Raw genomic sequence first — 25,675 nt, 5'->3', positions numbered from 1 at the left:
CCAGGGATCCCGCGCAGCTGGCTTTTAAACAGAAAAAACGTAGATTTAAGAAAGAGATACAGGAAACTCTTTTTTATCCGGCACCGATGGGACCGGCGTGGTGCCGGTTTATCAAAAAGTCCGGATTACAGAGAGGTATAGTAAAAGGTACGAGAGCCCCGTACACAGCAACAGATCCAAGCTTCCCTGTTGCTTAGCAACAGGTGCAGGAACCCCGGTTACACGGCCACAGATCCAGGAACGGCCACTAATATGAAGTAAAACTTACCTGAACCTACTCCTGAATTTTGCCGGTTAACAGAGATTTCCGGTTATTGAGGTGCCGGTAAATCGAGAGTTTCCTGTAGATAGATTTCTAGACACAAAAGGCATCAAGGGGTATGGGCAGAGAGCGGGAATATGGTATTGAGATCTTCTTCTTAGGCAGTCCCTCGGAACCGAGGATGACTTGCTTCCACATTAAAAATGAGTTCCCAGGTGACTGATGAGTCCAATGCGGGACCTACAGTCTCTGTCACAGGTGGGGCAGACGGTGGTTGAAGGGGCGGGTGGGTGGGGTGCTTGGGTTGACGTGCGCTCCTTGCGCTGCCTGCGCCTGGCTTCCGCTTGCTCCCGGCGAAGAGACTCGAGGTGTTCGGCGCCTTCCCGGATGCTTCTCCACTTTGTGTGGTCTTGGGCCAGGGATTCCCAGGTGTCGGTGGGGATGTTACACTTTTTCAAGGAGGCTTTGAGGGTGTCCTTGAAGCGTTTCCTCTGCCCACCTGGGGCTCTCTTGCTGTGCCGGAGCTCCGAGTAGAGCGCTTGTTTTGGGAGTCTCGTATTGGGCATGCGGACGATGTGACCCGTCCATCGGAGTTGATCGAGCGTCGTCAGAGCTTCGATGCTGGGGATGTTGGCCTGAGCGAGAACACTGACATTGGTGCGCCTATCCTGCCAATGGATTTGCAGGATCTTGCGGAGGCAGTGTTGGTGGTACCTCTCCAGTGCTTTGAGGTGCCTGCTGTACATGGTCCATGTCTCTGAGGCATACAGCAGGGCGGGTATCACTACTGCTCTGTAGACCATGAGCTTGGTGCTGGGTTTGAGGATCAGCCATGATCATATTGAATGGCAGAGCAGACTTGAAGGGCCGAATGGCCTACTCCTCCTGTTTTTCTGCTTCTATGTACATGCACAGTATTTTGAATTGGCTGCGTAATCCCTTAAAGGGCCTGAAAAAAGAAAAATTACAGGGAATATTGGTTGCCAACTCGCTAGGATTGCCCTGGAGTCTCTAGGAATTCAAGACCATTCTCCAGAACACTGCTGGGAGTAGCACCCGGGAGAAAACTCATTGAAAAATTATGCTTGAAATAAAAAGCCTTTGAGCACTTTTTTGTTTACTAGATATAAAAATATTGGTCACGGGGGGAGAAATGGCTGCTTGACTGACAGTTCAGAATCGTCCAATCGGATAACAAAGAGTCTGTTTGCTTTCTGATTGGCTCTGGTAAGGCAGGGAGCCGTGAGGATGGACGTGTCGGGCGACCAATGGTGGGATTGTGGGGGGGCGGGGCGATTGGCGGCAGGAGGTCATGTGATGACCCCTCCAGGAATTCAGCCTACCAAAGTTGGCAACCCGGTCTGGCGCTGGCCTGTCGCCAGTGTTCCCCTAATTTTGTTTTGGGGGGTGCGCGGTCCCTTTAACGGGCTCCGTGGCCACACAGCTTAGCGGGAACGTTGCCTGTCTCCCTATTCCCGTCCTACCTCAGACCAGTTAACTCTGCACAGATCAGGGCCTTCCTGCTCGGAATCCCTCACCTATGGAACTGCACTGGGCCATGGTCATTTGAGGAGGAACCGAGGCAAGCACTGGACACTGATACAACGGAGGGGGAAGAATCAGCGGCTTGAGTCTGGATGCTCCTTTCGGTGATCTGGGGTGTCCCTCGCACCTTGCTTTATGTAAATTTCAGAACTCGGGGGCACAGTTTCAGAGTAAAGGGTCGCCCTTTTAGAACTGAGATGAGGAGGAATTTCTTCTCTTGGAGTTTGTAAATCTGTGGAATTCTCTGCCCCGGAGAGCCATGGAGGCTGGGTCATTAAATACATTTAAGGTGGAGATAGACAGATTAGGGAGTGAAGGGTTATGGGGAGCGGGCGGGGAAGTGGCTTTGAGCCCAAGATCAGCCATGAACTTATTGAATGGCGGAGCAGGCTCGAGGGGCCAAGAGGCCTATTCCTGCTCCGATTTCTTATCAAATCAAATCAACTTTTATTGTCATTGTTAGTGCACAAGTGCAGTACAGGTAGACTGTCCTTTATCTGAAAACCTCGGGACCAGCCGTGTTTCGGTTTTCGGAGAATTTCGGATTTCGGAAGGTGGGTCGGCAGGGGTCCGCGGGGGGGTCGGCGGGGGTCGGGGCCGCCGGGGGGGTCGGCGGGGGTCCGCGGGGGGTCGTGCGCATGACTTACGCTGAACGAAAAAACCTTCGGTTTTTAGAGGGTTTCGGTTTTCGGAAGTTCGGATAAAGGGTAGTCTACCTGTACAACGAAATGTAGGCTTGCGGCTCCCGAGAGTGTACATTTAGATTAAGACATTTAAACATTCAACATTCATTTGGCTTGTAATACATTAACATAACCATAATAAAGTGCATTGGCAGATGTGCAGGCTTTAGAGTTTATTTGTGGAGTTCAGTAGGATGACAGCCCTGGGAAAGAAGCTGTTCCTAAATCTGGTCGTACAGGTGCGAATGCATCTGTAGCGTCTCCCAGATGGCAGGAGGGCGAACAGACTGTGGCTGGGGTGGGTAGGGTCTTTGATGATGGACCGTGACCTCTGTAAACAGCGTTTCTGGTATATGTGCTCTATGGTTGGTAGCCGGGTGCCGGTAATGCGTTGGGCAGTTTTGACTACTTGCTGCAGGGCTTTCCGGTCATAGTAGCTACAGCTGCCACACCATACTGTGATACAGTTCGTCAGGATGCTCTCTATTGTGCAGCGGTAAAAGTTAGAGAGGATCAGGGGTGACAGGTTACATCCCTTCAGCCTCCTTAGGAAACCCTAACTTGGTGCATGCGACGCTCGTACCACTCCTTGGCTGTAGTGTCCTCAGACCAGGTCAATGAGAAGAGAGAAGGTTAAGAGGAGATTTAATAGAGGTGTTCAAAATCATGGATGGCTTTGTTAGTGAATAAGGCAGAAGGGGCGATAACCAGAGGACACAGATTTCAGGTGATTGGCAAAAGAACCAGAAACAACACGAGAAAGCTTTTGTTTTACGCAGCGAGTTGTTGTGATCTGGAACGCGCTGCCTGAAAGGGCGGTGGAAGCATATTCAATAATAACTTCCAAAAGAGAATTGGATAAATACTTGAAGGCAAAAAATTTACAGGGCTACGGGGAACGAGCCGGAGAGTGGGATTAATTGGAGAGCTCTATCAAGGAGCCGGCACAGGCAGGATGGGCCGAATGGCCTCCTTCTGTGCTGGATCATTCTCTCATTCTAGGTTCGAAATAGAATGCAAGTATTTATTGAAACGATGAGGAGAAATCCTGGCGGGGTCCGCACAAGCTGGTGTCTTAGTTGAGCTTTGCCCTTCCTCACTGTTTCAGGTACACGGGACAGCTCGTGGAAGAGGATGCACTCTCGCAGGCAGTGGAAGAGGGGCCGTGCTGTCCGCATTTCACCGCGTTGTGTTCCTGGCTGGTGTCTGAACTGAAAGCCGTGAGCCTGGTGGAGGAATGCGTCACCACGACAGCAGGTGAGACGTTGGAACGAAATCAAAATCTGGAAATTAAAAAAAAAATTGGCCCAGAAATTCGGGTCGGGGGCTTCCCGCGGGTGTAAGCCCCCCGACCTGCACTTACCTTGCGCGCCGGCCGTTGAGCTGTGGGGCCCGCGTGGGATTCCGATCCTGGGCCTCCTCCAGCTGCCGGCGCGCAGTGCTTGCGTATCCCAGGGGCGCAATTAGTTCGATGTGTCCCCTGGGATCACGTGGGCCATGGAGAGCCAATCGTAGCAGGGAATCTCTATTCATAGACTTGACGGGAAGAGCTGTCAAATCTATGAATAGAGATCGGCCCCAAAACATAACTAAAACTTCAAATAAATTTTAAAAAGAACATCACATTTTTAAAATAACTATAAATTACATAAAATAACTATTTTAAACAATAATTTAAATTTTTGAAAAAATTAATTACAGTTTCTAACAGGGCTAAAAATAAACTTACCTTTCTTTAAAGTATTTAAAAATAATAAACCTGTGGAAAAAATGTTTTAATTTTACTTAATTCACCGCTTACCTTGTTAAAAGCAGGCCTTGCGACTGCTTTTTAAACGTGCAGCTCCTGGAGACTTACCCTCCCGGAGAAACCCCCCAAAAAAAACGGAAGTTCCAGGCGTACGCGCTGCCTCTCCGGCGCATGCGTTTGACCTGTCAACCCCTTCCTTCAAGGGAACGGAATTTCCGGTTTCCAGTGCATAAGAACATAAGAAGTAGGAGCAGGAGTAGGCCATACGGCCCCTCGGGCCTGCTCCGCCATTCAATAGGATCATGGCTGATCCGAACCTAGACTCACGTCCACTTCCCTGCCCGCTCCCCGTAACCCCTAATTCCCTTATCAGCTAGGAAACTGTCTATATCCGTTTTAAATTTATTTAATGTGCAGTGCATGCATGAAACCGCCACTTTCGTTGGCCCTACGCATGAGTACCCAGCGTGTACTCACCCGTGGGGACCTGAATTTCTGGCCCAATGAGAATCTAGAACTAGGGGTCACTGTTTAAAAATAAGGGGTCACCCATTTAAGACAGAGATGAGGAGAATTTTTTTCTCATAGACGGTCGTGAGTCTTTAGTACTCTCTTCCTCAGAGGAAGCAGAGTCTTTGGAAATTTTTAAGGCAGAGGTAGATAGATTCTTGGTGAGCAAGGGGGTGAAAGGTTATCGGAGGTAGGCGGGAATGTGGAGTAATCAGATCGGCCATGATCTTATTGACTGGCGGAGCAGGCTCGAGGGGCCGAGTGGCCGACTCCTGCTCCTAATTCATATGTCCGTATGGTTGCAGTTAAAGTGGCTGTGGGACTGTCATAAAAATCCCGACACGCTCCTCCGATTCTGACCTCTTGCGCATCCCCCGATTTTAATCGCTCCATCATTGGCGGCCGTGCCTTCAGCTGCCTGGGCCCTAAGCTCTGGAATTCCCTCCCTAAACCTCTCCACCTCGCTACTTCTCCTACATTACAACAGTGACTACACGCCAGAAGTACTTCATTGGCTGTAAAGCACTTTGGGACATCCGGTGGTCGTGAAAGGCGCTATAGAAATGCAAGTCTTTCTATTTTTTAAGACGCTCCTTAAAACCTACCTCTTTGACCAAGCTTTTGGTCACCTGTCCTAATATCTCCTTCTGTGGCTCACTGTCAAATTTTGTCTGAGCACGCTCCTGTGAAGCACCTTGGAACGTTAAAGGCGCTATATAAATGCAAGTTGTTGTTGTTGTTGCAATGTCCTTTTTAGGGAAGGAAACCCGCCGTCCTTTCCCGGTCTGGGCCTGCACGTGACTCCAGTCCCACACAAGAAATAGGAGCAGGAATAGGCCCCTTGGCCCCTCGAGCCTGCTCCGCCATTCAATAAGATCATGGCTGATCTTGGGCTCAAAGCCACTTCCCCGCCCGCTCCCCATAACCCTTCACTCCCTTATCTTGTAAAAATCTGTCTATCTCCACCTTAAATGTATTTAATGACCCAGCCTCCACAGCTCTCTGGGGCAGAGAATTCCATAGATTTATGACCCTCTGAGAGAAGAAATTCCTCCTCATCTCAGTTCTAAAAGGGCGACCCTTTATTCTGAAACTATGTCCCCGAGTTCTAGATTTCCCCACGAGGGGAAACATCCTCTCTGCATCTACCTTGTCGAGCCCCCTCAGTATCTTATATGTTTCAATAAGATCACCTCTTATTCTTCTAAACTCCAATGAGTATAGGCCCAACCTGCTCAACCTTTCCTCATAAGTCAACCCCCTCATCTCAGGAATTAACCTCGTGAATCATCTCTGAACTGCCTCCAATGCAAGCACAGGAAACACTTTTTTTTTTATCCGGCACCAACGGGACCGGCGTGGTGCCGGTTGATCAAAAAGTCCAGATTACAGAGAGGTATACTTAACAAGGTACGAGAGCCCCGTACACGGCCACAAGGTGCAGGAGCCCCGGTTACACGGCACTTGTGCAGGAGTCCCAGTTAAACGGCCACAGGTGCAGGAGCCCCGGTTACACGGCCACAGATCCAGGAGTCCCTGTTGCACGGCCACAGGTGCAGGAGTCCCGGTTGCACGGCCACAGGTGCAGGAACCGCGGTTACACGGCCACAGATCCAGGAACCCCGGTTACACGGCCACTAATATATAGTAAAACTTACCTGAACCTACTCCTGAATTTTGCCGGTTGAGAGATTTCCAGATATTTAGGTGCCGGTTAAAAGTGAGTTTCCTGTATATCCTTCCTTAAATAAGGAGACCAAAACTGTACGCAGTACTCCAGGTGTGGTCTCACCAATACCCTGTACAGTTGTAGCAGGACTTCCTTACTTTTATACTCCAACCCCTTTGAAATAAAGGCCAATGTGGTTGACTCGTAACTGCCCCTCTGAAGTGACCCAGCAAGACACTCGAGGGCAGACTGGGATGGCAATAAATGCCGACTTCTGAGGGAGAGCTGGGGGGGGGGGGGGTGCTCCTGGCAAAACCCAGGGTGAAACCTTGGTCCGTTATAGTGTGGGTCTGGAGGCGAGTCAGCTGGGGATAGCTCCCCAATGGGAGTTGTGTCCGAATCTGCCAGCTTCACTGGGGGGGGGGAAAAGGCCGACACTCGCAGCAGCAACTTTATTTTTTGTGCAATGAAGAGATTTAGTGGCGAGGAATTGAGTGTGGTTTCGCTTTCGGGCACTTGGCGTCATTCAGCACTGCTGGGCCAGGCACAGCGCAGTTAGATACAGCCGCAGTCTAAATAAGGTGCCTGACCCAGTGCTGAGAGACTGGCTCCTGCAGTGCCGTCAAGGTATTGCCAGTCTATGGTACATGGGATCTTGCTGTGCACAAACATGGCTATCCGATTTGCCTGCACAACAACGACGACGACTAGACTTCAAAAGTAATTAATTGTACGTGAAGCATTTTGGGATGTTCCTGAGAGACAGGATGGACAGTTTCCCCATTTAAAAAAAAAAAAAAGAGCTGGATTTTAAAATTCTCATCCTTGTGTTGAAATCCCTCCACGGCCTCGCCCCCCCTCCCTATCTCTGTAACCTCCTCCAGCCCTGCAACCCTCCGAGATCTCTGCGCTCCTCCAATTCTGGCCTCTTGTGCACCCTGATTTTTTAATCGCCCCACCATTGGTGGCCGTGCCTGGGCCCAAAGCTCTGGAATTCCCTCCCTAAACCTCTCCGCCTCTCTCTCCTCCTTTAAGACGCTCCTTAAAACCGACCTCTTTGACCAAGCTTTTGGTCACCTGCCCTAATATCTCCTTATGTGGTTGCGTGTCAGATTTTGCCTGATAATCGCTCCTGTGAAGCGCCTTGGGACATTTTACTACGTTAAAGGCGCTATATAAATACAAGTTGTTGTTGGATAAATACCTGGTGAGGAACAGGACTGAAGGTTATGGGGACAGGTGCGGTGCTATCGAGAGGTGAATGGCCTGGAGCTTTGACTGATCTTTGGGGATCAGGGAGTATTGACACCCAATTCTCACTAAGAAGATTAAATGACTGGTTGCCGATTAACTTGTGTCCTGAGCAAGGCACTGGCTGTATGGGCCGAATGGCCTTTTGTAGATCCGATCTGGTTTAGTAACGGGTTCTGTCTCCGTTTTGTAGGTCCTGAAGAGTCGGAAACCTTCCAGCTGGAGGTCAGTGGGCTGGTCAGTGAGCTGCAGTGTCCCTATACGTCTCTCACCACAGGAAACGTGACCTCCAGGCTGAACAGTAAAGAGAGCTGCCTGCAGCTGCTGTGTGAGTACCAGCGACACCTCGGGGACTGTCCATCACCGAGAGACTCACTGTGTTGTGCTGCACACCCAGGGGAGCAATTAACTCGAGCAGCTTAGTAACTTGACTCTACACCACAGTGTAACGGGTTACCGTTGGGGGGCGGGGAGCATGCGCGCGGTTACCATGGGGGTTGAGTGTGCGCGGTTACCGTGGGGGGGTGAATGCATGCGGTTACCGTGGGGGGGGGAGCGTGCGCACGGTTACCATGGGGAGTGAGTGCGTGCGGTTACCATGGGGGTGAGTGCGTGTGGTTACCGTGGGGAGGGTGTGTGCACGCGGTTACCGTGGGGGGTGCGTGCGGTTACCGTGGCGGGGGGAGTGCGTGCAGTTACCGTGGGGGGTGAGCGTGCGTGCGGTTACCATGGGGGTGAGTGCGTGCGGTTACCGTGGGGAGGGTGTGTGCACGCGGTTACCGTGGGGGGTGCGTGCGGTTACCGTGGGGAGGGAGTGCGCGCGGTTACCGTGGGGGGTGAGTGCGTGCGGTTACCGTGGGGGGTGTGCACGCGGTTACCGTGGGGGGGGAGCGTGCGCGCAGTTACCATGGGGGGGAGCGTGCGCGCGTGCAGGTACCATGGAGGTGAGTGCGCGCGGTTACCGTGGGGGTTGCGTGTGGTTACCATGGGGGGTGCGTGTGGCTACCATGGGGGGAGAGTGCGTGTGGTTACCGTGGGGGGTGCATGCGGTTACCATGGGGGAGAGTGTGTGCGGTTACCGTTTGGGGGGGGGGGGAGTGCGTGCGGGTACCATGGGGAGTGCGTGCGGTTACCGTGGGGGGTGCGTGCGGTTACCATGGGGGAGAGTGCACGCAGTTACCATGGGGGGTGAGTGCGCGCAGTTACCATGGGGGGTGAGTGCGCGCGGTTACCGTGGTGGGGGGGGGAGTGCACGTGGTTACCGTGGGGGGTGCGTGCGGTTACCATGGGGGAGAGTGCGTGCGGGTACCATGGAGTGCGTGCGGTTACCGTGGGGGGTGCGTGCGGTTACCATGGGGGAGAGTGCGCGCAGTTACCATGGGAGGTGAGTGCGCGCGGTTACCGTGGGGGGGGGGGGGGAGTGCACGCGGTTACCGTGGAGGGGGGGGGAGTGCGCATGGTTACCATGGTGGATGAGTGCACGCGGTTACCGTGGGGAGTGCGTGCGGTTACCGTGGGGGGTGAGTGCGCGCGGTTACCGTGGTGGGTGCGCCAGCGCGGTTACTGATGGAAAGTACTGGCTGGTAATCCTCACTACCGTGGGCAGATTTGAGTGCGTGTTTGATCGTGAGGCGTTTACAGGCCTGTGATCTCGCGCGGATTCGGGAGCCCGGCCTGCTCATTTTTTGGATTTAAATTTAGCCAGTTCTGACGCATCGCGTTCTTCCAAAACAAACCCAGCTCTGCCTATGAGGCACCTCGCTCCCTCTGATTCGGAACCTTGTCCCAATCGATTGCCTGATGTTGGCCGTGGGGCTGCTCTCCTCATTTAACTGTCTTCACCACCTTGTGCCGCCTCTTGACTGTATCGTGCCATTGCAAGCTCTGTTTCTGAGCAGAATCTGTTGCTGTTGCTAGGTTACTGTCAGTGGGAGAACCTTGTACTTTGGGGGCGGAACAGGTTGCCGATGAGAAGTAGGTTGAGCGAAGAAGCAGTCTGTTCCTGGATATTTCCAGATTTCTAATCAGATTAGTAAACGCTGCTCCTTTTTTTTTTTAAACGAGGCTCACCGGTAGAATCATCGACGTTACAGCGCAGCGCGAGGCCATTCATCCCATTGTGCCTGCGCTAGCTCTTTAACTCCCTCAACGCCATTTCCCCTCCCTTTCTCCATATCCTTTCACACTCGTACTTTTCAAGTGCAAAGGCTCGGTGGGCAGCGCCCTCGCCTCTGAGTCAGAATGGTTGTGGGTTCGAGTCCCCACTCCAGAAACTCGAGCACAAAATCCATGCCGACACTCCCAGTGCCAGTGCTGAGGGAGTGCTGCACTGTCGGAGGCGCCGTCTTTCAGATGAGACGTTAAACCGAGGGCCCCGCCTGCTCTCTTGGGTGTATGTAAAAGATCCCACGGCACTAGTTCGAAGAAGAGCAGGTCTCCCCGGTGTCCTGGGCCAATATTTATCCCTCCACCAACATGACTAAAAAAACAGATTATCTGGTTATTGTCACATTGCTGTTTGTGGGAGCTTGCTGTGCGCAAATTGGCTGCTGCGTTTCCTACATTACAACAGTGACTACACTTCAGAAAGTGCTTCATTGGCTGTAAAGCGCTTTGGGACATCTGGTGATCGTGAAAGGTGCTATAGAAATGCAAGTCTTTCATTTCTTACTTAGCGTATAAAACCTTGTTCAGGAGTGAAGGTATCCGGCACTAATTATTTTGCCCTCTGCCACGCATTGTTTTAGATTTTAAACCTGAGTATCCAAGTGTACCTCTGCTGAAGGAATAGGGACAGTGATGTAATAAAGACTCACTACGCACTTGGGTGTACATAAAGCAAGGCTTTAATCGACTTGTAACAAAACATGGAGGTCTAGTTAGTAGTCACTAGCTTCCTGTTTCCAGACTGTCTCTGGCCAAGGTGGGCCCACGCCCGAGTATTTATACTCCTCGGGCGGCGCCCTCAGCTGGCCGTTCAGTAGTACTTGTAGAAGTTGCGATTTATAACAGACAGTGAATCTTATAGAGTGATACAGCACAGAAAGAGGCCATTCGGCCCATCGTGCCTGTGCCGGCTCTTTGAAAGAGCTCTCCAATTAGTCCCACTGCCCTTTCCCCATAACCTTGCAAATTTTTCCTTTTCAAGTATCTCTGTTTCAAAGTTACTATTGAATCTGCTTCCACCGCCCTTTCAGGCAGCGCATTCCAGATCACAACAACTCGCTGCGTTTATAAAAAAAAAAATTAAAAAAATTCTCCTCATCTCTTGCCAATGACCTTAAATCTGTGTCCTCTGGTTACCGATCTCTTGCCAGTGGAAACAGTCTCTCCTCATTTACTCTTATCAAAACCCCTTGTAATTTTGAACACCTATTAAACCTCCCCTTAACCTTCTCTGCTCCAAGGAGAACAATCCCAGCTTCTCCAGTCTCTCCACATAACTGAAGTCCCTCATCCCTGGTACCATTCTGGTCAATCTCCTCTGCACCCTCTCCAAGGCCTTGCCATCCTTCCTAAAGTGCGGTGCCCAGAATTGGACACAATACTCCAGCTGAGGCCTAACCAGTGATTCATAAAGGTTCAGCATAACTTCCTTGCTTTTGTACTCTTTGCCTCTCTTAATAAAGCCACGGATCCCGTGCGCATTTTTAAAAAAAAACGTTATCAACTTGTCCTTCCACCTTCAAAGATTGTGTACGTACACCCCCAGCTCTCTCTGTTCCTGCACCCCCTTTAAAACTGGACCATTTAGTTTATATTGCCTCTCCTCATTCTTCCTACCAAAATGCATCACTTTACGTTTCCCTGCGTTAAACTCCATCTGCCACATGTCTGCCCATTTCACCAGTCTCTACGTCCTCCTGAGGCCTGCTACTATCCTCCTCCACTGTTCACTACATTTCCGCGTTTCGTGTCATCCGCAAACTTTGGAAAATTATGCCCTGGATACTGAAGTCCAGGTCATTAATACATATTAACATTTAGGACTGAGATGAGGGGAAATTTCTTCACTCAGTGGGTGGTGAACCTGCGGAATTCTCTACCACAGAAGGCTGTGGAGGCCAAGTCACTGAATATATTTAAGAAGGAGAGAGAAAGGCATCAAGGGGTATGGGGAGAGAGCGGGAATATGGTATTGAGATAGAGGATCAGCCATGATCATATTGAATGGCGGAGCAGGCTCGAAGGGCCGAATGGTCTACTCCTGCTCCTATTTTTCTGTGTTTCTATTACAAAGAGCAGCGGTCCTAATACCGACCCTAGGGGGACACCACTGTGTACCTCCCTCCAGTCTGAAAAACAACCGTTCACAATTACTCTCCGCTTTCTGTCCCTTAGCCAATTTCGTAACCACGCTGCCACTGTCCCGTTAATCCCCTGGGGCGGTGTAATGAGTAGAGTAACTCGAGCGTTGCCAGCTGGTGGGTATCTGTGTGCTGCGGGGTGCCAACTGACTGGTGTTCCTCTGACTTTGGCTTCAGTTTTCCTGGGCTCTGAGCTGCAGGCGGCCAGGGTCCTACATGCCAGGCAATCCTCGCTGGCACAACGTCAAGTGCCGAGGAGCGATGGCGGCAGCGGCAACGACCACGACCAAGTCTTCGGCGAACTGCAGGCTCTGTGCCAAGCGCTGGGCATAGCTGAGCCCACCCGAGACGTCCCGGTGCCGCAACTCTTCACCGACCTGGAAACAAAAGTAAGGAGGCCGGGGGGGGGTGGAGGAGGGGGGAACGGCCGAAACCTTCGCAACTAAATTGAGAGAAACGATCATTTAGCGTTTTATGTGGAATTGTCGCTCGATCCGTGGTTTTCAGCCCCATCTGCGTATGTTGTTTGTGGTTCGCGGGTTACCCAGAGAGCACGTCGCGCCACGGTACTGCAGGCCTTCCTCCCCTTCTTAAAGGGGAGGGTCCTTGCGCAGCGCGACCCGGGGCCCAGCTGGGCCTCCAGGGATCGGGAGTGCCGGCAAAAGAGCGCAGCCGGCACACCGCGGGGTGGCTGATCAGCCATGATCGCATTGAATGGCGGAGCAGGCTCGAGGGGCCGAATGGCCTATTCCTGCTCCTATCTTCTATGTTTCTATGAAGGGGAGGCTGGGGACGGCAACGGGGGAGGGCAGGTGCTGGCAGGCGGCCAGCAACAAAAAATGGCCGCCCGGCACCTTGCCTTTAATTAGCGCCGCCCTGGCCGCAGGTAGGCCCCCCCCCCCCCCCCGACCCTGTCGGACATAGCGTCCGGCGGTAAGTCGGGGGGCACTACCGAAGATCGCGAGCGGGGCGCTGCGCACGGCGATGACGTAATTGCTAGCGGCGGGACGTTAACGGTTGCTGAATTTCGCGGGAGGCGTTGGCGGCGCTGCGCCCGGGCGCTAGTTGTTTTGCGCCCCGTTGGCGCCAAGCAACCGAATTTCCCCCCCCCCCCCCCAAAGTGTTTTGCTTAACAGAGTGAATGCTGCCAATGAACCAGAAGCTGTGCAGAAGTATTTTGCGCGTAACTATTAACTGTCATAAACCGACAGAAACACAGATTCAAATTTTTATTTTAACTTTCTTTTCGGCTCCGTTCGGCAGCTCATAAATGTTAACTTTCTCCCTCGGCTCCGTTCAGCGGCAGCGATCTCTTTTCCCCACCACCACGCCCCCCCCCTTTCTCTCTCACCAATCTGTGAAGTCCGTCGGGAACTACCAAAAAAAACCCCTGGAACTGCGCATGGGCTACTGCTGTATTCCACTGGCAGCAGTCACGGCCTTTGCTTAAATACATAACCAGGGAGAACAGGTTGCCTCAGAGCGGAGAGTTAAAGGTGTAACCTCTGTAACTTGCAGCCTGTGCGCACTTCCTTATAAATCTGTCTTCACAACTTGCACGTGCGTAGAGACAGGTGCATGTACACACACACACACACACACGTGAACATATGTACCTGAGCACACACTTTACATATTTTTTATTCGTTCCTGAGATGTGGGCGTCGCTGGCAAGGCCAGCATTTATTGCCCATCCCTAGTTGCCCTTGAGAAGGTGGTGGTGAGCCACCTTCTTGAACCGCTGCAGTCTGTGTGGTGAAGGTACTCCCACAGTGCTGTTAGGGAGGGAGTTCCAGGATTTTGACCCAGCGACGATGAAGGAATGGCCGATATATTTCCAAGTCAGGATGGTGTGTGACTTGGAGGTGGTGGTGTTCCCATGCACCTGCTGCCCTTGTCCTTCTAGATGGTAGAGTTCGCGGGTTTGGGAGGTGCTGCCGAAGAAGCCTTGGCAAGTTATTGCAGTGCAGCTTGTAGATGGTACACACTGCAGCCACGGTGCGCCGGTGGTGGAGGGAGTGAATGTTTAAGGTGGTGGATGGGGTGCCCATCAAGCGGGCTGCTTTGTTCTGGATGGTGTCGAGCTTCTTGAGTGTTGTTGGCGCTGCACTCATCCAGGCAAGTGGAGTGCCTGGATGGCATGAGCCACCACTTTGTTTGGGAGTGTCTTGCATTAAAGCTGGGTGCGGGTGAATGGCTCCTCCTCTGTCACCTGAAACTCGCCTGTTTAATGTGTTTGTATTTCAGATCCAGGCCGCTTGTTCCGGATTGCCGCAGAGCGGAGTGGGTAAACCTTTGCTGAGCAGGACTCTGGAGCCTAGCCAATGGGTAGCGATACAATACCGTCTGCATTGACTGCACTCTAGTTAAGAGCCGGATATGGCGACTGCCATTCCTCCAACCATTTCCAGCCCAGTTACAATATACAGCACAGAAACAAGCAATTTGGCCCAACCCAGTCCATGGGGTGTTTATGCTCCACTCGAGCCTCCTCCCGTCTTTCCTCACCTAACACTATCCGCATAACCCTCTATTTCCTTCTCCCTCATTTGCTTGTCCAGCCTCCCCTTAAATGCATCCATACTATTCGCTTCAACCACTCCCTGTGGTAGCGAGTTCCACATTCTCACCACTCTCTGGGTAAAGAAGTTTCTCCTGAATTCCCTATTGGATTTCTTGGTGACTATCTTATATTGATGGCCTCTAGTTTTGCTCTTCCCCACAAGTGGAAACATTCTCTCTGTATCCACTCTATCAAAACCTTTTCATAATTTTAAAGACCTCTATTAGGTCACCAGCCTTCTCTTTCCAAGAGAAAAGAGCCCCAGCCTGTTCATCCTTTCCTGATATGTACACCCTCGCAGTTCTGGTATCATCCTTGTAAATCTTCTCTGCACCCTCTCCAGTGCCACTATATCCTTTTTATAATATGGCGACCAGAACTGCACGCAGTACTCCAAGTGTGGTCTAACCAAGGTTCGATACAGGTTTAGCATAACTTCCCTACTTTTCAATTCTATCCCTCTAGAAATAAACCCTAGTGCTTGGTTTGCTTTTGTTATGACCTTATTAACCTGTGTCGCAACTTTTAGTGATTTGTGTATTTGTACTCCGAGATCCCTTTGCTTCTCTATCCCATTTAGATTCTTATTTTCCAAGCAATTTGTGACCTCCTTATTGTTCTTGCCAACATGTAATGCCACACGCTTATCTAAGTTGAAATTCATTTGTCAATTAGATAGAATCATAGAAATTTACGGCCAATAAGGAGGCCATTTCGGCCCATCGTGTCCGTGCCGGCCAAAAAAGTGCTATTCAGCCTAATCCCACTTTCCAGCTCTTGGTCCGTAGCCCTTTAGGTTACGGCACTTCACGCCCATAGCCAAGTATACCCATTCGTACTGCGCATTGTCCCACTGTAAAGCTTCTCACTTCTCTGAGGTCCCTGCCTCTGGCGGCTCGAGCTAGTAGCAGGGAGGGGCCTCCGCGATGGTAGTTGCTGGTGTTTCCATTTGAAAATGCGGTTGCTTCTTGACTTGGGTTGGGGGGGGGTGGGTAAACGAGAGAGGACAGCACCTGACATAATAAACCTCACTACGCACTTGGTTTGAGTATAAAGCAAGGCTTTAATCAACTTGTTTCAGAACATGGAGGTCTAGTTGTACTTCACTCGTTCCTTGTCTTACAAAATGTCCCTGGAAAGCTGGGGCCGACGCCCGAGTATTTATACTCCTTGGATGGCGCCACCAGCTGGCCGTCCAGCGTTATTTCATGAGTAGTTTCTTGATGATGATGAGATTTATAACAGCACCCATTCCAAGGTCCCTGCCAAAGCCACTCATCAGATGCCCATGAGCTGGTGCGGGAGCCGTGTTGGACTTGCCCTGACTGCTCGGCGGAGATTGGACTTGGCCAGTCAGCGTGCGGGGCGGGGTTTAATTCAAGAGAAGCCCCAAGTCCCTATGGTGTAGTACGGCAGTGCGCTGAGGGTACTGCACCATCAGGCTGCCTAGTAATAACGGCATATCTTGGCAATTGGCGCCATGGCAACTTTCAGTCTTCAGTAGTTCACATCCTGTTATTTTAATTCTTGTGATGTGGGCGTCGCTGGCAAAGCCGGCATTTATTGGCCACACCTCCGACAGCGCGGCGCTCCCTCAGTACTGCACTGCGAGTGTCGGCCTAGATTTTGTGCTCGGGTCTCGGGAGTGGGACTTGTGAAATGACTGGGCCTGACTTATTAACATTGACGAGGCCTGGGCCTGTGTTTTTTTAATTCATTCTCAAGATATGGGCGAGGCTGGCATTTATTGCCCGTCCCTCATTTTCTCCCCCTCGAGAAGGTGGTGGTGAGCCGCCTTCTTGAACCACTGCAGTCCGTGCGGGTGAAGGTGCTCCCAAGGTGCTGTTGGGTAGGGAGTTCCAGGATTTTGACCCAGCGACGATGTATCCATAAGCATAAGCTTCATCCCTGTGACCGTATACATATCTGACACGTTCTCGGAGCCTGCAATCGGGTGACAATTGAAAGATAAGAGAAGGTGGAGCAAGGTGATTCCTTTTTAAAGCAAATATTTTCTCCATTAGCAGGGAGTGCATCATTTCTTTCTTCTTAGGCAGTCCCTCGGGATCCGAGGATGACTTGCTTCCACATTAAAAATGAGTTCTCAGGTGACTGATTCGTCCAATACGGGACCTACAGTCTGTGTCACAGGTGGGGCAGACGGTGGTTGAAGGGGCGGGTGGGTGGGGTGCTTGGGTTGACGTGTGCTCCTTGCGCTGCCCACGCTTGGCTTCCGCCTGATCCCGGCGAAGAGACTCGAGGTGTTCGGTGCCTTCCCGGATGCTTCTCCTCCACTTTGCGCGGTCTTGGGCCAGGGATTCACAGGTGTCGGTGGGGATGTTGCACTTTTTTTTCAAGGAGGCTTTTGAGGGTGTCCTTGAAGCGTTTCCTCTGCCCACCTGGGGCTCTCTTGCCGTGCCGGAGCGTCATTGCAGCCCGTGCCTCTCCTACCCTCTAACCCTCTGCATTCTGTGCCTCAGGAACATCTGGAGGAGATACATCGAGCGATGTGCGTCGAGTACGAGTGCCGCAGGCAGATGTTGATCAGTCGCCTGGATATGACGGTGCAGTCGTTCCACTGGTCTGAGAGAGCACAGGTTTGGAGTCTCCTGAAGGGTTCACTTGAAGAAAATGTAGACCACCTTAAAACAACTCCCCGCCGTAAACTAGACTAGGAACAAGTTTATTGAACGGAAGGAGTCCGTGGGAATATTTATCCTACACTGGACAGCGATAGAATCCCTTTTTAACAATTTTTATAAACTATTTATGTCAAATTATGGGTTACAGCACTGGTGTACCTGTTGCATGATGGGATTGATTCCAAAATGGTGGTTCTAGCACTTATTTAGGAAGATCAGATCCATAAAATTATGGAAAAAAGGGGCTAAAAGGGTTGCATAGACTAGGCTTGTATTCCCTTGAGTATAGAAGATTCAGGGGCAATCTAATTGAGGTGTTTAGGATGATTAATGGATTTGACAGGGTAGATCGAGAGAAACTATTTCCTCTGGTGGGGGGAGTCCAGAACAAGGGGGCATAACCTTAAAATTAGAGCCAGGCCGTTCAGGGGTGATGTCAGGAAGCACTTCTTCACACAAAGGGTGGTGGAAATCTGGAAAACTCTCCCCCCCAAAAAGCTGTTGAGGCTGGGGGGGTCAATTGAAAATTTCAAAACTGAGATTGATAGATGTTTGTTGGGTAAGGGTATTAAGGGTTACAAAACCAAGGCGGGTAGATGGAGTTACGGTACAGTGCAGCCATGATCTGATTGAATGGCGGAACAGGTTCGAGGGGCTGAATGGCCTCCTCCTGTTCCTGTGTTCCTCAAGATTAAAATTGATTGATTGAATCTAGATTTCAAATCACTCATATTACTTGTGGCACATTTGCTCCTTTTTTAACAAGTACATAAAACTGGCTGCATCATTTCTGTGTCACTTTCTCTGGTTATTTAGATCACCATAGAGACGTTGATCTGTGTTTGAAACATTAAGGGGGAAAAATTCGGAAGCTTTGTGCCTCCCGTTAGCGCTAATGGGGCACAAAGCAACTAGTGCCCGGGCACGCACCGCTATTTCGCAGGAGGTTAGCGATGGTGGTAGCCGGTAGTGCCCCGGCGGCGCTGCACCTCCAGCGATGACGTCATCGCCGTGCGCAACATCCCGCCCGCAAACTTGGCTCGCGCTCCCTGACCTCCCGCTGGACGCTCTGTCCAACAGGGTCAGGGGGGTGTGTTTGCGGCTGGGGCGGCGATAATTAAAGGGCAGGTGCCGGGTGCCCATTTTTTTTTTTTCAGGGCTGCCTGCCAGCACCTGCCCCCCTCTGGCCTCCTCCTGCGGGGCGCCGGTCGCGATCGGTCAGCCCGGCGCTCCTCTTGAGTGTTGGGCTCTTTTTCCGGCAGCCCGCTCCCCGGTGGTCCAGCAGGGTCCCGGTGTGCGCTGCGCTAGGCCCCCTCCCCTTTAATCAGGGGAGCGAGGCCTGCAGTACCGCGCCGCCATGTGCCGACACGCGTGTGGTGCTACTGCACGTAGCGTCGCGATATGCAATGGGAGCGCCCCAAGAGGGAGGGGGAGCGCTTCCAGTAGCTAACTTTTTCAGGGCGCTAAAAGTAGCGCCCCGGCAAAGCCATCACGCCAAACGGGGCACGAGCCCATTTTCCCCGTGAACTCTTTATTTAGAACATCATGATTGCTCCTCACTGCCAATGATGTCTCTAATCTTGTTTTAGTGCGCAGTCCCTTTAACTGGGCGCGTGGCCCATTCAGATTTACGCGCTCGCACGGTTTCTTCCCTGTAGAAGCCGGTGAGCGGCCTGCGCGGGACCTCCAGACCGTTGCCCGGCGGCCTAGCTTAGCGGGAACGTAATAACAACAGAAAACGCTGGAAAAACTCAGCAGGCCAGGGCAACATCCGTGGAGAGAAAATAGAGTCAACGTTTCAGGTCGAAACCCTTCGTCAGGACTGAGAGAAAAAAGCAGGAAATGAAACAGATTAAGAAGCAAGTTTGGGGGCTGGGAAATGGGGGTGGGGATGAAAGAACGAAAGGGAAAGTCTGGGAGAGGTGAGGAGACATTAAGAGACATTCAAGACGAGACGAGATGGTAATAGGACAGGTAAAGAGACAAAGGATGGCTCTAGATGAAGTGTGAAATGCGCTGGCAGAGTGAGAGATAGCTGCCATGTGGGAGAGAGAGGGAAAAAAAAAAAGGAAAAGGCACAAACCTTAGCGGGAACGTTGCTCACTGCCCTGCAGGTCCTAAAACAGCTGGCGCTATATGCACATATATACGGTACATCTGTACAGGTGTGTGCTCAGCCTAACCTCTAGATAGCACTGTGCTCCACCAATACCTAACCCAGCTATGGGTAAACCACACCGTGCTTTACCATGTTACAATTTTGTTGTTTAAAAGATGAAGTGGAAGATCCCGCGGCTTCTACCCAAGTTCCATTCTTCTTTAGAAAGTCGATCTTCTGTAACACTGCATGCGTGTCACCTCCGGGTAACAGGTTCAGTCCTGATCCCTACATACATAGTGTCAGCTGTGGCTCAGTGGGTGGCACTCTCTCTCACCTCTGAATCAGAAGGTTGTGGGTTCAAGTCCCACTCCAGAGACTTGAGCACAAAATCCAGGCTAACACACCAGTGCAGTGCTGAGGGAGCGCTGCACTGTCGGAGGTGCCATCTTTCGAATGAGATATTAAACCGAGGCCCCATCTGCCCCCTCAGGTGGACGTAAAAGATCCCGTGGCACTATTTGGAAGAAGAGCAGGGGAGTTCTCCCCGGTGTCCTGGCCAATAATTATCCCTCAATCAACATCACTAAAACAGATTGGCCCAGAAATTAGGTTCGGGGGCTTGCCGCGCGTGCAAGCCCCCGATGTGCACTTACCCGGCGCGCTGACATTTCAATCCTGGCCTGCATTGCATTTCCTGTCACTGGCCCGCTTCAGGTCCTGCCGCGCTGTGCGTGCGTGACCCAGCGGCGTACTTAGTGCGATGAGCCGGCTGGGATCACGTGAGCACTGGGCAACCAATGGGAGGTTGCAAAAGTTCATTCATGAGTTTGATAGTAAGAACTGTCAAACTCATGAAAACTCCTGGCCCCAAAACACTACTTAAACTTGAAAGAAAATTTAAAAAAAACATTGCACTACTTAAATAAACTATAAATAACTGTAAAATATTTTAAACAATAATTTTAAATTTTGCAAAAAATTATTATATGAAAGATCGGGGCTAAAAATACACTTACCTTACTGTAAAGTCTTCAAAAATAATGAACCTGTGGAAAAATGTTCTAATTGTACTTAATAGACCACTTACCTGTTAAAAGTAAGTACTTACGGCTGCTTTTTCCACGCGTAAAAACCAGAGTCTTTTCCTCACGGGCAACTCTTCAAAAAAAAAAGGGAAGTTCAGCGCGCACGCGCTACCTGAAACCTCGCACGCGTTCCGCCTCTTAACCCCTTGGGTCAGAGGAGAGGAAATGCCGGTTTTCCCCGCATGCGCTGTGCATGCTGAAAACCGGCAATTCCTCCGGGCCCACGCGTGAGTACCCCGTCCGTACTCGCGCGTTGGGACGGGAATTACTGGCCCATTATCAGGTCATTATCACATTGCTGTTTGTGGGAGCTTGCTGTGCACAAATTGGCTGCTGCGTTTCCTACATTACAACAGTGATTCCACTTCAAAAAGTACTTAATTGGCTGTAAAACGCTTTGGGACGTCATGTGGTCATGAAAGGCGCTATAGAAATGTAAGTCTTTCTTTTTATACCTAAGCAGAAAGACTTACATTTATATAAATATAAATATTGGCCAGGATACTGGGGAGAAGTCCCCTGCTCCTCTTCGAAATAGTGGCCGTGGGATCTTTTACATCCACCTGAGAGAGCAGACAGGGCCTCGATTTAACGTCTCATCCGAAAGACGGCTCCTCCGACAGTGCAGCGCTCCCTCAGCACTGCACTGGAGTGTCAGCCCTGGATTTTTGTGCTCAAGTCTCTGGAGTGGGACTTGAACCCACGACCTTCTGACTCAGAGGCGAGGGTGCTGCCCACTGAGCACAGCTGACACCACGTGCTTCTAATGTGCACGGTCAGCGTTGTGGGAGGTACCGGCCGTGTGTCAGCGCGCTATCAGGCCCCCCTTCACAAGTGCTTCCCTCGACCTCCGACCTGTTGGTGCTCCCTCTGTGATTTGACGGTGCTGAACACCTGCAGCCGGGAGAGCTCTTGTGATTTCCTGCCCACAGCGCCAGCAGGTAGAAGGTTGGGCGGAGAGGGAAATTGCGGATCGGGAGGCTTCCATTTTCCTTTAGTGGGGCCGCAGGCTTCTGGTTTTCTCCCTAGCCAAGTGGAGTTGAAGGAATTTGTGGAGCCCGCGACTGAGTTCAGGTGACAGGCCCTGGGCTAATGTCAGTTAAATCAATGCAGACCGAAGTTTAAACCTGGCACACTGAACAAGGTCTGTGTGCTGTTGTCAAATGAGCCATCAGGAAGCGCTGTACAACCATGTTGGGTTGAGGGACCGGGACAGGCCTTGTTGCCATGACACCCTGTACAAGCAATACTTCACCACCCGTTATCTTGTGTTTCTGTCGCCGGTTGTTCACGGCCAATGTGGATGTCAAGGGTTTTTCCCCTGTGTTTCAGCAACATGGAGCCGGGATGGAACAGCTGTACGAGCCTCTGAGACGGGCCCTCTGTGCCACAACCAGCATAACCCTCGCCCACCTGCTGTCCGCTCGGGAGGACCTGTCCATCATCTCCAAAACCACCTGCGAGAGCAGTCGGGAGAAAACTGCGTGCGCTGTCAACAAGGTAAGAAGAAAATACCAGCAGGGAACTGGGGGAGGGAGGCAAATACCAGCAGGGAACTGGGGCAAGAGGCAAATACCAGCAGGGAACTGGGGGAGGGAGGCAAATACCAGCAGGGAACTGGGGCAAGAGGCAAATACCAGCAGGGAACTGGGGGAGGGAGGCAAATACCAGCCGGGAACTGGGGGAGGGAGGCAAATACCAGCCAGGAACTGGGGGAGGGAGGCAAATACCAGCAGGGAACTGGGGGAGGGAGGCAAATACCAGCCGGGAACTAGGGGAGGGAGGCAAATGCCAGCAGGGAACTGGGGCAAGAGGCAAATACCAGTCGGGAACTGGGGGAGGGAGGTAAATACCAGCAGGGAACTGGGGCAAGAGGCAAATACCAGCTGGGAACTGGGGGAGGGAGGTAAATACCAGCAGGGAACTGGGGGAGAGGGGCCCGTAACGACAGGGATTGCAGGGCAGTACTGGCGGGGAACTGGGTGGGAGGGGATGCTCTACTGGCACGGAGTGAGGGGCAGTATTGGCAAAGAACTGCGGGGGCTGGGGGCAATGCCAGCAAGGTGGCAATATTGGCTGGTAACTGGAGGCAATGCCAGCGGGAGCTGCACAGGGTGTCTTTCCGGCAGTTTCTGTTCTTTATGTAAAAGTGCGCACTGTTACAGACTGATGGAAGCAAAGTGACTCTTGATCTACCGCAAGACTCCCCGGTACACTGTGAGAGCAGAGCGGAGTTTCTGCATCCACTCACTGAATGAAATGAGTTTAAACGAACCGTTATCCTCACTGCGACTCTATATTTTTTTTTTAAAGTGGTGATGGTGAACGGCTGTATCAGTGAGAATCTTTGGTGACACATTACCGAATCAAAATGATAATATAACTCGTGTAGTCTTTTTCTTAACTGCTAGTTTTGAGAGTCCAAATCGGCGTCTTTCACAGACTCTTACAATGGCTGTGACCCCCAAATAGAGTTTTCCCCAGGGCAGCAGTCATTCACTTTGCAGATGACACAGCGCGGTTTGACAGGAGCCGGGGTTGTGTCTGTATCGCCCCACACGGGAAGCGCCCGATTTCCTCCTCTGATTTTTTTTGCAGGTGGGGGGAGACGGGACCAATCGTCCCATTAAAGTTACGTTTAAAGCATTTTCACTTGCTTTGAGGAGGCTGGGCTAACTCCGCCTCTTAAATAGCCGGTCCCGATTCTCTGACTGGACAGCAAAGGCTCTGGCAACACCCCACGGATAGGCACTGAGCACTAGGTCGAGGGAAGCACTTGTGAAGGGGGGCCTGATTGCGGCAGGGGCCATAGGAAATTGGCCACCGCAGAAACCGGTTACAGTGGGAGCACCTTCACCACACGGACTGCAGCGGTTCAAGAAGGCGGCTCACCACCACCTTCTCAAGGGCAACTAGGGATGGGCAATAAATGCTGGTCTTGCCATCGACGCCCACCACGTGCTTCTAATGTGCACGGTCAGCGTTGTGGGAGGTACCGGCCGTGTGTCAGGCGAAGGTGCGGTGGGCTGGGAGCGCTACACTGTCGGAGGTGCCGTCTTTCAGATGAGATGATAAACCGAGGCCCCGTCTGCTCTCTCAGGTGAATGTAAAAGATCTCATGACACTATTCAAAGAAGAGCACGGGAGTTCTCCCCGGTGTCATGGCCAATATTTATCCCTCAACCAACATCACCAAAACAGATGAGCTGGTCATTATCACACTGCTGTTTGTGGGAGCTTGCTGTGCGCAAAATGGCTGCCGCGTTTCCCACATTACAACAGTGACTACACTCCAAAATAGTACTTCATTGGCTGTAAAGCGCTTTGGGACGTCCTGAGGTTGTGAAAGGCGCTATAGAAATGCAAGTTCTTTCTTTTTATTGGTCCAGGGGTCGTGTTTATTAGACCCCCAGTCAAGACCCTGGTTTGAGTTTGTGGCATTTAGAATGTTCCCGAGTAAATGTCTCCCCTGTTCCTTTGTTTCCCAGATCCTGATGGGGTCCGTGCCGGATCGCGGAGGGAGACCGAATGAGATCGAGCGTCCGATGCCCACGTGGGAGGGCAGGCGCAGCGGGGGCGGTGGGAGGAAGCAGAAGTGGGGGGGTAAAGGGCGCAAACACAAATGAAGCCTCCCCCCCCCCGTGCAATGGAAGGGTCTCCGTTTGTACGGGCTGGGCGTGGAACAATTTAATAGACCCTGAACAATCGAGATCACAAGCTATCTGTACCGGGAACCCCAGAGTGAGGTAAATCGGTGTGTGCGCTGGAGTGAAGAGGGCAACATTACGCTGCCGACATTTTGAACATCGCCATCAAGCAGTTCAAGCTTTCGAAGGATTCTGACTGAGGTGGGGGTGGGTGCAGGGGTGGGTAGAACTGTTCTGCACTGTTTACACCTCCCCCCCCCCCCCCCCTCCCACCTCACTGCAAGTGAGACTCTGGATTCACACCTGAGTCCAGAAAAAGCGACAGAGACCACCCGGGTGGTTAGAAATGGATGGAGTTGCGGGTGAAAGGAAAGCAGCTCTCGACTTAATGCCCCATTGGGGCGTTCCGAAATCAGTTGACACTGTGAGTTTTGATGGAGGGCGGAGGCTGTCCCGTAGAGCGAGGCTCTCGAGTAGGGTGAGGCTGTGAGTTCAGCCCGTTTCCGTGTGGCCCTGATGGCCTGTGTTGCAGTCTCTTTAAAAAAAAAAAAAAAAAAAAAAATTCTGTTTGGGTCTTGTTGCTTGCGACTGCTAACGGCTGGAGTTTTATAACCTGTGGACACCAGGCCCTTGCTGTTCTTTCAGCCGCTATGTGTACGGGGAGTGGTGGGGGGGGGGTGTGTGTGTGCGTGGTGGCATGCGGTGGGGGAAGAAGGGGTTGCGTTTTTGGCCAGAGGAAGAATACGTGAGGTCCCGGCTGGGCAGCTGTCTGTGCCGGTGGTTTTACCTGTGCATTCCTTTTGTGTTCAGCCAGTTCCTTTTTACAGGAGCCTAGTTGAGGCAGGACATGTTTGCCAAGTTTCTGTAAAAGTTCTGATGTTCTAATTGCTTTTTGTTTGAATCTCCAAGAACTCGAGCTGTTTTTGCACTGAGGTTTGGACGCTTGGAAATGTTATTTTTAAAAATAATTAAAACCAAATGAGCCCTGGTTCTGTTTGTGTGCATTTTTCTGTGTGGGAAATGTCAGTTTTAGGGTTTCTATGCTAGATATTCATGTGGGTGTCAACCTCATAAGTGGACCATGGGTTCACTATTATCTGGAGTGCACCTTTGCTGCCAATTTTTAGTCAAACAATAGTATGACCAGTGGTTATGAGCTAAAACCTTACACCGTATCCTGGCTATCGAACAGCTGACCAATGATCCCTCTAATTTTTTGGGGGAGGCCGCGCGGCCCCTTTAACGGTTTTTGAATTTAAGAGCCGGTGAGCCGGCTGTGCGGGAGCTCCAGAGCGCTGTGCGGCCGTGCTACTGACCCGTGAATTCTCCTCCCTTTACGGAAGGTAGACTAAAATAGCCCTTTAGTGAGATGACTGGAGAACTGTGTGCAGTTTTGGTCTCCTTACCTAAGAAAGGATAAGCTTGCCATAGAGGGAGTACAGCGAAGGTTCACCAGACTGATTCCTGGGATGGCAGGACTGTCGTATGAGGAGAGATTGGGTCGACTAGGCCTGCATTCACTAGAGTTTAGAAGAATGAGAGGGGATCTCATTGATACGTATAAGATTCTGACAGGGCTAGACAGACTGGATGCAGGGAGGATGTTTCCCCTGGCTGGGGGGTCTAGAACGAGGGGTCTCAGGATATGGGGTAGGACATT

The 25,675-nt window shown here is 51.5% G+C and overlaps 1 protein-coding gene across 3 annotated transcripts in view; it reads left to right on the top strand.

Moving 5' to 3' along the window:
* LOC147096868 (protein FAM98A-like) overlaps positions 1–25,003 on the top strand; it is a 29,296-nt gene extending 4,293 nt beyond the window's left edge. For all 3 annotated transcript variants that reach the window (XM_085973569.1, XM_085973568.1, XM_085973567.1), the window contains exons 2-8: positions 3,599–3,747; positions 7,864–7,998; positions 12,155–12,366; positions 14,225–14,305; positions 17,021–17,137; positions 21,701–21,868; positions 23,857–25,003. In XM_085973569.1, coding sequence (XP_085829695.1) covers positions 3,599–3,747; positions 7,864–7,998; positions 12,155–12,366; positions 14,225–14,305; positions 17,021–17,137; positions 21,701–21,868; positions 23,857–23,994 — 1,000 coding nt within the window. In that variant the 3' untranslated portion in view covers positions 23,995–25,003. The remainder of the gene's footprint in view (positions 1–3,598; positions 3,748–7,863; positions 7,999–12,154; positions 12,367–14,224; positions 14,306–17,020; positions 17,138–21,700; positions 21,869–23,856) is intronic.
* The last annotated feature ends 672 nt before the right edge of the window (positions 25,004–25,675 follow it).

This window comes from Somniosus microcephalus, chromosome 34, assembly GCF_052327205.1.
Source record: "Somniosus microcephalus isolate GS21.2 chromosome 34, FLI_Smic_1.0, whole genome shotgun sequence".
Classification (NCBI taxonomy): Eukaryota; Metazoa; Chordata; class Chondrichthyes; order Squaliformes; family Somniosidae; genus Somniosus; species Somniosus microcephalus.
This window is presented reverse-complemented; position numbering and strand designations above follow the sequence as displayed.